The sequence below is a fragment of the Mastacembelus armatus genome, chromosome 9, assembly GCF_900324485.2.
Source record: "Mastacembelus armatus chromosome 9, fMasArm1.2, whole genome shotgun sequence".
Taxonomy (NCBI): Eukaryota; Metazoa; Chordata; class Actinopteri; order Synbranchiformes; family Mastacembelidae; genus Mastacembelus; species Mastacembelus armatus.
Genome location: NC_046641.1, coordinates 908067 through 920864, shown reverse-complemented (window position 1 = coordinate 920864; position 12798 = coordinate 908067). Strand labels below are relative to the sequence as shown.

The following is a 12798-nucleotide window of genomic DNA, read 5'->3' as shown; positions in this document are numbered from 1 at the left end:
CCCTAACTATATGCTTTGTCAAAGAGGAAGGTTTTAAGTCTAGCCTTAAAAGTACAGAGAGTGTCTGCCTCCTGAACCCAGACTGGGAGCAGGTTCCACAGGAGAAGAGCTTGATAGCTAAAAGCTCTGCCTCCCAGTCTGCTTTTGGAAACTCTGGGAACCACAAGTACACCTTCACTCTGAGAGCGAAGTGGTCTATTGGGATAATATGGTACTATGAAGTCAATGAAGAGAAGCCAATATAGGAGAAATATGATCTCTCTTGCTAGTTCCTGTCAGGACTCTGGCTGCAGCATTCTGGATTAACTGGAGGCTTTTTATGGAGATATTGGGACATCCAGATAGTAATGAGTTACAGTAATCTAGCCTTGAGGTAACAAATGCATGGACTAGATTTTCTGCATCATTTTGAGACAGGATGTTCCTAATTTTGGAAATGTTGCGCAGGTGAAAGAATGCAGTTCTAGAGATTTGTTTTATGTGTGAGTTAAAGGACATGTCCTGGTCAAAAATAACTCCAAGGTTTTTTACAGTAGTGCTGGAGGCCAGGGTTATGCCATCTAGAGTAGCTATAATTTGAGAAAAGTTATTTCTGAGATTTTTTGGCCCAAATATAATGACTTCTGTTTTCTCTGAGTTTAAAAGTAAAAAAAGTAAAATCATTTAAAATGACATTAAATTACTGTAAATGGATCTGCATTAATCTGTGTGAGGCAGGAAATATTATTTCTTATCAATGAGCAGTGTTTTAAAAATCCAGTCGACCTTTTCGGTTTCTTACGTATATTACATATTTCTGTACTTTTAGAATTTTTTTTATTTCAAAGTGTGTCATTTATTGATTTCATTCTGAACACTTTAGATCTCCATGGCTTATATTATTCTTTTGCACCAGGTCCTGAATCTTCAGCAGGTTAAATCAAACTGAAACAAAGAATTTGCAAAGACTTTTTGGCTGGAGGTCCCTTCCATATTGGCAGTTGTCTTTATCTTCTTCAGTCACGTTTGATTGACAGCTCTCATTCACTCACTATGCATGTCTCCAGGGCTTGCTGTGCTTGCCATCCAATTGATCAACTGTTTGTGGCAAGGAAAACGAACCATAGCATCCCCATCAAAGATAAATCAGTCAGTCTCTCATCTCACCTACTAAAACCACTCATGGTGCCGTGTTGTTGTTTTTTTTCCATTGTTGATGTTTTTGAAAACTGCAATTTTGACTTTAAGTGTCAGATTCAGATGTTAGTGTTAAAAATAGTTTTCCAGGACAGGAATGATATTTCTATTTGTTTTTTGTTTTTGTTTTTTTGTAATTATTAGTATCAAAAATTATAAAGTACGCCAAAAAGCTTGTTTTGTTGACATTTTTTATGTTTTAGTTGAGACTGAGACTGTAGCAGCATGCCATTCTAAAACAAGTGTTGAGCAAGTGCCTGTCTTAATTAATTACTAGTCATGATTTTGTGTGTTACTTCAGTGCTAGATTGCTTCCAAATATAACAGGCACATTCGGTTCCAATCACTGCTACTGTCTTCTCCTCACATGGCCTGATGTAATATATTTAAATCCCTCTGGCATCCTATTCTTTACTGGGATTTACTAACCCAATCTGCTACCAAGCAAAATATATACTGTTTTACACTGGTTTTCATGAATAGAAACTATGTCATTAGTTGCAAACATATGCTTTATTTTGTTTGTGTGTGTGAAGCATCCATAAATGTGCTGTACCTTGTTTTACCACTGTTTTCCCCCAAGTAGATCGCCACAAGGTGTGACCAGGTGGGGAACACCCCTATGCCTCCCTGATACCCACCCTGACCCCTCACCCTACCCATACCTTACCCCTTTTCTGCCAAAATCTAACCCTCTTTAACCATTCTTCCTATACTTAGGTCAGCTTCATGTATAAAGTATTAATACCATATTGCAGTGAATCAAATGCTTGTTTAACACAACCTTTGTCTGACAGCTTTAAATTGAAACCTGACTCTGTCTACCAAACCATTGATGGTTTTAGCTATTTCATTCCTAAATGCTATACTGCCCTTTTGTGCAGAAATCAGATTTATGAATTTCTATTTTGCTATGTCATAAAAAATAAAATGTTTTAATGCCCCACATAATTGTTTTATAATTCCCATCTTGCCCTGCAATGGACTGGTTACGTATGCAGGGTGTACCCCTGCCTTTCACCCAAAGAGAGCTGGGATAGGCTCCAGCAGATCCCCGTGACCTTAATTAGGAATAAGCGGGTATAGATAATGAAAGAATGAATTCCCCTCTTTAGTAATAACCAATGAAGGGTAATGTAAAATTATTTATTTGCATCTTGGAATGAAACCTGTCATTTAGAGGCAAGTGTCTTGAAGCATTTTTTTCCCTCTTTAGTTAGTCAATCAATCTTTTCTCAGAGCAGCCACCTTTGGCAAACGCTGGGCTATTTACAGTGCATTCCTCTCTTTTTTACCTGAACAAAATGAAGTACCAAAGTAATAACATGTAAAGCATTCCAGCCCTCACAGTATAATACAGTCAGTGTGTTTCAGCATGGTGGACAGACAGCAAATACAAGGTTATAAAAAGAGATCCAGTAGAAAATAAATCATCAAATCATAACCATGAAATGATCACTTTCTACAAGTAAGGAAAATAGTGGTGATCGAAATCCAGTCCTCAAATTGTTAGCGCTGGGTTATAAAACAATGAGGCTGCAGCAATTGGGTTATGTAGCTGATATATGTATAGTCAAAACAAGGACAGCAAGCACATGTACGTTGTTGGAAACATAAATAATTGCAGTTGTAGCAATGAGAGGTAATTGATGTGTTCTGTGAAGGTTGTCATGTTGTTTGTTTGTTTTAATTTTGACCATGGTGTCGTCCATGTCCATATTTAAACTAGTGGCTAGGTGCAGTTCCTGCCAAGGAGCTCAGGGCTGTGCTCTCTGTTCTTCTCTTCTTCTGTGTAAGGTTGGCCAGGTTGGCATAGGACCATAGTCCTCACTGTAAAAAAATGGTAATCAGGCAGATTTGTACATGGCATTATGATCTGGGCTAAGGTTGGTCCTTTTGTATAGTGTGTTGTCTTATAGCAGATATTCCCGTTTGACCACCTCAAAGAGTGGAATGCATGACAATTAAGGTGGCATTGTTATTCTATAGTATAATACAGCAAAGCCTGCGAAACCCTATTGTGTCTGTAAAGATTATTTTTTTATTATTTTTATTTTTATTTATTTATTTGTCTCTTTCTGCTGAACGGGACGATTTGTGAACTGATTCCCATGGGCAAAAACTCACAAACTTTACTGCAGACATCTGTTACCGCGGTGAACAGTCACACACCTGTCTAAACCAGGGGTGTGGCCCCCTGTATGTCAGTGAGTCTTGTGGTCTTGATAGGTGTATGTGTAATAAATTCAGCATACATTATGGACAAGCATCAAACTTGGCTAATAATGACTATGATGATATGATGATATACACACATTCTCATTAGTTCTGTAGATTTGATGGACATCCCATCTTGAGAGTGCAATATTAGATGGTGATATGGCAGGGCTTGTGGCACCGGAGGTGCTCGGGACTGTCATTGCCTCTTGTGGCTATATTTTCATCTGAGTTTCGTTGTGGTGGGTGGCACTGCTGACCAGAGGAGTTACGCTCTGAGGCAGAACCTGGCCCACCCTATGGACAAAAGCAGAGCTGTTCAGTGCAGTAGGAATGCCAAGACATGTATATTGGAGAGACAAAACAACCACTTCACAAGCTAATGACACAACACAAGAGAGCTAATATGATGGTTTAAATAGGAGTGAAAGACTAAACAAGGGGGAACCAGGGGGGTCACTAAACAGAGTAGATGGTCTACAGCAACACTTATCAGATACTTAGAATGCTGTTGTGACATCTCACACCAATTTATGATCCATGTGACACATATTATGACCAGAAGAGGCAGCAGTCTACATTATGACCAGGTGGGAAATGACACACATATAACCTCAACAGCACTCACAGTGTAAACTCCACAGAGAGTAAACTTTCATGTGGTTCAGCAGTGCCTCAGGATTCCCAGAGGAGGCAGATGATGTTGCTTGGGAGAGGGACATCTGGACTGCCTTGTTAAACCTACTATTGCTGCAGTTTTAACCTTGATAAAAGGAATAAAATGGATGGGTTGTTACAGTAAAATATGGGTGTGATTAGAGAAGATTTTTTAATACAATATGTATATTTGCATAAGACATTAGAACATAATAGAACTTTACTCCAAACTAAATTCTATTTGCAGGATCTAAACCTCTCTCTAAAGCTCTCAATTTCATTCTTTACACAGCTACCGCCATCATTTTACATACTGTATGTATCATGAGTACCTTCAAGCTAAGCATGTGTCCGGCAACACTGATATGGTTACCAAACACATGGTATATTGCTACTTTCTATAACAACAGGAGTTTTACCCTGCCAGACATTTGCCCTCAGATTAGGATGTCATATTGTAAAACGAGTTTGTTTCAAAGATAGCCGCAGCATGTCTTTATGTCTGTAGGCCTTGATGTAGATTGCCCTGAAAGCCTTTCCTACTGGAGGTGGAGCCACATAAAACAGTTCAGTCATTAATGGTGTTTGGGGAGGGCATGTTTCCATGTTTATGGAAGTACACAGAAGGGAATAAGTCAATGTCAAGAACCACATTGTAAGTTGTCAACCTAGCATAGCGAAAGGCAAAAAAAATGCCTTTGTAAAGACGTTATGAGCTGTCATACTGTACATGCTGTGTCACTGCCCCCCCCCCAATCATATAAGATGAAATTGTCCTACCCGATGTTTATTTTTGGATTTGATGCCATATACTACTGATGGTTTGGGGTTATTGATATCGTGCAGTCTAATCTTGGCATTATGCAGGTGTCATCCTATTGCACAGTATAAGCATAGAGAAGCATATTGCATTGATAAGGACATGTGCAGCTTCTATTGTAGGAAAGGGTTTAGCATACACCTTAAGTATATATCCAAGACGACATGCAAAATGTGCTTTTCCTTTCAGGTTTTGTTTTATTTAGTTATAAATTAGTTTAATTGTGGAAATGTTCTTAAAAGGTTGTTCTTTTCTGCTGCTGGCAGACTATACAACCATTACTGCTCCCAATAGCTCCCAAAAACTTTAAATATTCAATACTAGGGTGCAATAATATTTTTACTTAATATTATTATGTATATTATGTATATTATATTTTATTGGGAGTTTGTATTTTCCTGCTTTTATTAAGGTATCGTTGCTGTTATTGAATATTTTACATTTCCTATTGGTGGATTTGACTATTTCATAAGGAAATGAAATAGAATAGGTTCATTGTCCTTTTTTATGACGGTAAGTGTCAGGGTTTGATGTGGTGCGTGATGAAGGAGGAGAGGTGAGGACCCAAATGCTGGACATGAACAGGCTTTATTCCCCTGGATCGACCAGGGCTCGGGCAAAACATAAATTGTTCTCCGCCGTTCGGCGGGCAGGCAGACAGGACAGGACAGGAAAGCGCCTCTGATAAACAGGTAATGTGCACTTACTTGCAAACACCCTGTGCACAAGTTGCTGTGATGCTATAATGCTCCGGTGGAGAACAAAGGAAAGACACACAGAACAGAATACACAGAACTGAAGACTAATAAACACAGGTGACATAATCTTACTAATGAACTCAGGTCTCAAAGACAGGTGAACGTAATCTAACTAATGAACCAAGCTACCTGGGAGTAATACAGAACAGAAAACAGGAAGTAACCAAAATAAGAGACCAAAACCAGAAACAGAATACATATCCTGACAGTAAGTAAAGGAAGTAGGTATATTATAGTTATAGTATAATCATTATATATAATAGTGAGATAAATATGTCTCTTATCTATACTGTGCCTATGGGCTAGCTGCTAGTTGCCTGAATTTGTTCCAAGAGAGCTATCCTCCTCCTTCACGGTACAAAGGTGACCCTCAGTTTTGGTAAAGGTTTCCCAGGAATTATGCAATTAAAATCAGAAATCATCAAACAAATAAACAATATGCACACATTTGAGGAATACATTTCCAGACACAGGGTAGAGACCCAAGTACTCATCATGCATCATTCAATTATATAATCCCTCTATATGCAAATTGCTTTTGATGAATCAATCAATTGATGATCAGTTTCAGACAGAAATCTCTGAACCAGCTGTTCAAAAGGCTTCATTATGACTGAGGTCAGTGCCACTGTACTGACTTAAAAACAAACCTTGGCTTTTTTTTTAGGCATCACCATTTACATACTTGAAAAAAAGCACAAACTTGTACTGCTTATGTGATTTAATAAAAATATAACTTATAGGCTAAAAATATAGTATGTGCACAATGTGTGATGGTTGCTACAGTATACCATAAACCATGACTATCCCCCTTTAGTGTAGTAAGTAAATATAGCACTGTATTCTATTGACACAGAATTGCTGAACACAATCCAGGCAGCTAACACATCAATTGGGAACAGGTTGTTGGAAAGGTTTCTGTTTACAGGCTAGGCATATTTAGTGAGCCAAGCTAATTGTTTTCCACTACTAGTCCTTATGCTAAGCAAAACCACATCTTGACTCCAGCTCAGTATGTAACACACTAACATGAGTGTTCTTTATCTTCTTAAGTTACTCTCTGAAAGAAAAGAAAATATAAATATTTATATACAAAATATTGATTCCTTTAAGTATAGCATATCTAGGAGTGGCAAGGTGGTCCAATGGTGGTCCTTATTTGTGCTCCAGTTTCGTCCCACAATCCAAGCACTTGCAGGTTAGGTTAATTGTGGAATTTATATTGCTTATAGGTGTGAATAGTTAAAGAAGTTTCCTACATTTGTTAATATCAAAACATTACCATCACTGGTAGGCTGCTGTATGTATTTATGAAGGTAATGTGAGTGACAGGATAACATAGGAAGCCAGTCACCATGTCGCCTTGGTTGTAAAGATCCATCTCCTTCTGCTCCATTACCTATCCCAGCTAACCCTGTTCAGGAACCCTGATTGATTTCTACCACACAGGATGAAGTATACATCCTTGGACATCTGCTCAATCCAACACTAGTGTTGGTGTCCTGAACACTATGCATTAGGAGCATCCTGCATGAACCAGAATAGTCTACTTAATGTTTCCAACAAACCTCTCATTTTTCTTGTTGTTTTATGTTGTTACCCAGAAAGCCAATTGCTGTGTGCCTCATGAACCCAGCTGATCTAAACATGCCTGATACACATCCTGCCAAATTTCAAAAGCAGTAGCAAGCATGACAAAATCATTATTTTGACTGTCATGTTAAAGTTAAATCTGAAAAGCAAATTCTGTTACTTGTGCTGTTTATCAATGTTAGTAATATGAAAAAAAGATTTGGTTACTACATATTGTTGGTAGATAATTCTGTATGAGTTCTGACTGTATTTGCTTTTCATAGGGGGACCAAAGGCAAAGACATCAGCACTATCAAGTCACTAAGGGTTCTCCGAGTTCTCAGGCCTCTCAAGACCATCAAACGTTTGCCAAAACTCAAGGTTCTGCTCCCAATTTGTTTGTTTGTTTTACTTATTTTTATTGATTTAGGAAATCTTACCTAAACTCTTAACTGACATTGAATTAAAAAATGCAGAAATTTTTCCCAATTGATTTTTTTTATTTAAATATTCAAGGACGGGTCTTGTCTTCAATATATTATATATACAGTGTGTACGGAAAGTATTCAGACCCCTTTAAATTTTTCACTCTTTGTGTCATTGCAGCCATTTGCCAAAATCAAAAAAGTTCATTTTATTTCTCATTAATGTACACTCAGCACCCCATCTTGACAGAAAAAAACAGAAATGTAAAATTTTTGCAAATTTATTAAAAAAGAAAAACTGAAATATCACATGGTCATAAGTATTCAGACCCTGTGCTCAGTATTGAGTAGAAGCACCCTTTTGAGCTAGTACAGCCATGAGTCTGTCCACCAATGTTCACCATCCAACCTGACAGAACCGGAGAGAATCTGCAAGGAAGAATGGCAGAGGATCCCCAAATCCAGGTGTGAAAAGCTTGTTGCATCATTCCCAAGAAGACTCATGGCTGTACTAGCTCAAAAGAGTGCTTCTACTCAATACTGAGCACAGGGTCTGAATATTTATGACCATGTGATATTTCAGTTTTTCTTTTTTAATAAATTTGCAAAAATTTCTACATTTCTGTTTTTTTCTGTCAAGATGGGGTGCTGAGTGTACATTAATGAGAAATAAAATGAACTTTTTTGATTTTGGCAAATGGCTGCAATGACACAAAGAGTGAAAAATTTAAAGGGGTCTGAATACTTTCCATACCCACTGTATGTCTCATATACCCGGGGTTCGGTCCCGTAGGTGAGCGCCTGGTGGCTGGGTCTCCCCCCATGGAGCCCAGCCGGGCAAAGCCCAAAAGAGCGACGTGGGGCCGCCCTTCTGTGGACCCACCACCCGCAGGAGGATCCATAAGGTATCGGTGCATAGTGGATCGGGCAGTGGTCGAGGACGGGGACCTCGGCGACCCGATCCCTGGATGCTGAAACTGGCTCTAGGGACATGGAATGTCACCTCATTGGGGGGGGGGAGGAGCCTGAGCTTGTGCGGGAGGTCGAGCGGTACCAACTAGAGATAGTCGGGCTCACCTCCACGCACAGCCTGGGCTCTGGAACCCAGCTCCTTGAGAGGGGCTGGACTCTCTTCTACTCTGGAGTTGCTCGCGGTGAGCGGGTGTGGGCTTGCTCATAGCTCCCCAGCTCAGCTGCCATATGTTGGAGTTTTCCTCCCAGAGTGAAAAGGTCATTTCCCTGCGCCTTCGGGTCAGGGATAGGTTTCTCGCTGTTGTTTCGGCCTATGGGCCGAACAACAGTGTAGAGTACCCGGCCTTTTTGGAGTCTCTCGGGGGGGTGCTGAAAGGTGCTCCTACCGGGGACTCCATATTTCTGTTGGGGGACTTCAACGCTCACGTGGGCAGCGACAGTGAAACCTGGAGGGGCATGATTGGGAGGAACGGCCTCCCCAATACGAACCCGAGTGGTGTTCTGTTGCTGGACTTCTGTGCTAGTCACAGTTTGTCCATAACGAACACCATGTTCAAGCATAAGGGTGTCCATCAGTGCACATGGCACCAGGACACTTTAGGCCGGAGGTCAATGATCGACTTTGTAGTCGTGTCATCTGATCTTCGGCCGTAAGTCTTGGACACTCGGGTGAAGAGAGGGGCAAAGCCGTCAACTGATCACCACCTGGTGGTGAGTTGGATCCGCTGGCGGAGGAGGAAGTGGGACAGACTTGGCAGGCCCAAACGTACTGTGAGGGTCTGTTGGCAATGTTTGGCCGAACCCACTGTCAGAGGGGTCTTTAACTCACACCTCCGAGAAAGCTTCTACCAGTTCCCGGGGGAGGCTGGGGACATTGAGTCCGAATGGACCATGTTTTCCACCTCCATTGTCGACGCGGCGGCTAGGAGCTGTGGCCGTAAGGTTTCAGATGCCTGTCGTGGTGGCAATCCCCGAACCCGGTGGTGGACACCGGAGGTAAGGGATGCCGTCAAGCTGAAGAAGGAGCCCTACCAAGCTTGGTTGGCTTGTGGGACTTCCGAAGCAGCTGACAGATACCGCAGGGCCAAGCGTGCTGCAGCCCAGGCGGTGACGGAGGCAAAAACTCGAGGAGTTCGGTGAGGCCATGGAGAAGGACTACCTGTCGGCCCCGAAGAAATTCTGGCAAACCGTCCGGCGCCTCAGGAGGGGGAAGCAGTGCTCTACCAACACTGTTTACAGTGGAAGTGGGGAGCTGCTGACCTCGACTGGGGATATTGTCGAATGGCGGAAGGAATACTTCGAGGATCTCCTCAATCCCGTCAACACGTCTTTCATAAGGGAAGCAGGGGCTGGGGATTCGGAGGCTGATCCATCCATCACCCAAGCCGAAGTCACTGAGGTAGTTCGGCAGCTCCTCAGTGGCAAAGCACTGGGGGTGGATAAGATCCGTCCCGAGTACCTCATGTCTCTGGATGTTGTTGGGCTGTCATGGCTGACACGCCTGTGCAACACCGCGTGGCGTTTGGGGACAGTACCCCTGGATTGGCAGACCGGGGTGGTGGTTCCTCTTTTTAAGACGGGGCACAGAAGGGTGTGTTCCAACTACAGAGGGATCACACTCCTCAGCCTCCCGGGGAAGGTCTATGCCAGGGTGCTGGAGAGGAGGATCCAGCCGGTGGTCGAACCTCGGATCCAGGAGGAACAATGCGGTTTCCTTTTGTGGACTTGGAGAATGCATTGGACCAGGTCCCTCGTGACATCCTGTGGGAGGTGCTCCAGGAGTATGGGGTCCGGGGCCCTTTGCTGAGGGCTATCCGGTCTCTGTACAAACGGAGCAGGAGCTTGGTTCGCATTGCCGGTAGTAAGTCAGACCTGTTCCCAGTACACATTGGACTCCGGCAGGGCTGCCCTTTGTCACCGGTTCTGTTCATTACTTTTATGGACAGAATTTCTAGGCGCAGCCAGGGGCCGGAGGGAGTCCAGTTCGGGGACCACAGGGTTTCATCTCTGCTTTTTGCAGATGATGTTGTCCTGTTGGCTCCATCGAGCCAGGATCTCCAGCGTGCGCTGGGGCGGTTTGCAACCGAGTGTGAAGCGGCTGGGATGAGAATCAGCACCTCCAAGTCCGTGGCCATGGTACTCAACCGGAAAAAGGTGGCTTGCCATCTCGAGGCAAGGGGTCTTGTTCACGAGTGAGGGAAGGACAGAACGCGAGATTGACAGACGGATCGGGTCATCGGCAGCAGTAATGCGGTCAGTGTACCGGTCCGTTGTGGTGAAGAAGGTTTATTTACCGGTTAATCTACATTCCTACTCTCACCTATGGTCATGAGCTCTGGGTCATGACCAAAAGAACGAGATCGCGGATACAAGCGGCTGAAATGAGCTTCCTCCGCAGGGTGGCCGGGCGCTCCCTTAGAGACAGGGTGAGGAGCTCGGTCACCCGGGAGGAGCTCGGAGTAGAGCCGCTGCTCCTCCACATCGAGAGGAGTCAGTTGAGGTGGCTCGGGCATCTGTTTTGGATGCCTCCTGGGCGCCTTCCTGGGGAGGTGTTCCGGGCATGTCCCACCCGGAGGAGGCCCCGGGGAAGACCCAGGACATGCTGGAGGGACTATGTCTCCCGGCTGGCCTGGGAACGCCTCGGTGTCCCCCCGGAAGAGCTGGAGGAAGTGTCCAGGGAGAAGGAAGCCTGGGTATCCCTGATTCGGCTACTGCCCCCGCGACCCGGCCCCGGATAAGCGGAAGAGGACATGTCTCATATAGATTATTACAGAATCGGCTTCAGATTAAAAGTTAACAGAAAATAGTTTTCAACTATGTTCAGAAATAATTTTCCCCAAATCAAATGTGTTTATGTGTGTTCTCAGGCGGTGTTTGACTGTGTGGTCAACTCTTTGAAGAACGTTCTCAACATCCTCATCGTTTATATCCTCTTCATGTTCATCTTTGCTGTAATCGCAGTTCAGCTATTCAAAGGAAAATTCTTCTACTGCACAGATGAGTCCAAGGGCCTGGAGAAAGACTGCAAGTAGGTCTAAAATCCCCAACTTCTGACAATTTTTTAAATTGTGGTTAACATTATTGTGGTTAAAATCAGACCCTGTACCTGTCAACCCCACTCACATTGGTTTATGTCTCCATGTCTTCCAGAGGACAGTTCCTAGCCTATGAAAAAGATGAGGTAGCTGCTATGCCCAGAGAGTGGAAAAAATATGAGTTCCATTATGACAATGTGCTGTGGGCTTTCCTGACCCTCTTCACTGTCTCCACTGGGGAGGGCTGGCCAACGTAAGTGCAGCAGACCTGATTCAATCTTTACAAGATATGTATTGCTGTCCCAGTTGAAATGATACCCATATGTGATGGATTTGACACCCAAAAAACAGAATTGATAAATGTAACTTAAATTGTTCCTATGGGAAAATTGGGTCATTGGAAAGTCAAGTAGGAAAAGAACCACACACTTAAAAAAAATCTTAATCTGAATATTGTAAAGGCTTTGCAAAGAGATCTCCCTTCACAACTGACACATCTTAAAACCAAACAAATTGGAATCATAAAAAAATATGAAAAGAAGTGTCAAAGCCCAAAATGTACCCATTCATCTATAATTAATAAGGATTTTCCTTCATTTACCTTTAAGTTAAAAATTAGTCATGTTACTGTACATAACTTTAACCTCTACCAGCTAACTCAGGGACAGGACAGCAGACGGTTCTTTACAGACTTGGTCTGTGCAGTGAAATGTTTCAATCCCACAGGAATGTATTTTGAACTCTAGCAGAGATTCTAGACTTTGGACCACATTCTTTCAATAAATCAAAACTGAAGTATAATGTTAAGTCAAATTATGAATTAATTTCCATCTTAACACAAAGTCTTGTTCAACAATCTGATGCATCTGTGGAATCACAAAATGTAGCTCCTAATAAGTCAGAGAGTTCTGTCTTTCATCCAGAATGTCACTTGTTCAGAAGCTGAATTAGTCATTTCACCTGTTAAGAAGATATATTCTGTCACTGTCATTTGACATTACCACAAAGAGTTTGTGAACTAAATTTATCTGCAATCCACTAAGAATCAGACATGAGGATGCAAAAAATAGGGACCAGGGACACCTGCAGAAGGTACATAGAGAGAGAGAGGACAGAGAGAGAGGGCAAGAGGACAAACTAGGGGAGAGAGAGAGCACAAGGTTAGT

The 12798-nt window shown here is 42.6% G+C and overlaps 1 protein-coding gene across 1 annotated transcript in view; it reads left to right on the top strand.

Moving 5' to 3' along the window:
- cacna1ba (calcium channel, voltage-dependent, N type, alpha 1B subunit, a) overlaps window positions 1-12798 on the top strand; it is a 167068-nt gene that overhangs the window by 113055 nt on the left and 41215 nt on the right. Inside the window, exons 28-31 of the mRNA XM_026322439.1 lie at window positions 1763-1783; window positions 7485-7581; window positions 11465-11625; window positions 11748-11885. Of these exons, the coding sequence (XP_026178224.1) occupies window positions 1763-1783; window positions 7485-7581; window positions 11465-11625; window positions 11748-11885 (417 nt within the window). The remainder of the gene's footprint in view (window positions 1-1762; window positions 1784-7484; window positions 7582-11464; window positions 11626-11747; window positions 11886-12798) is intronic.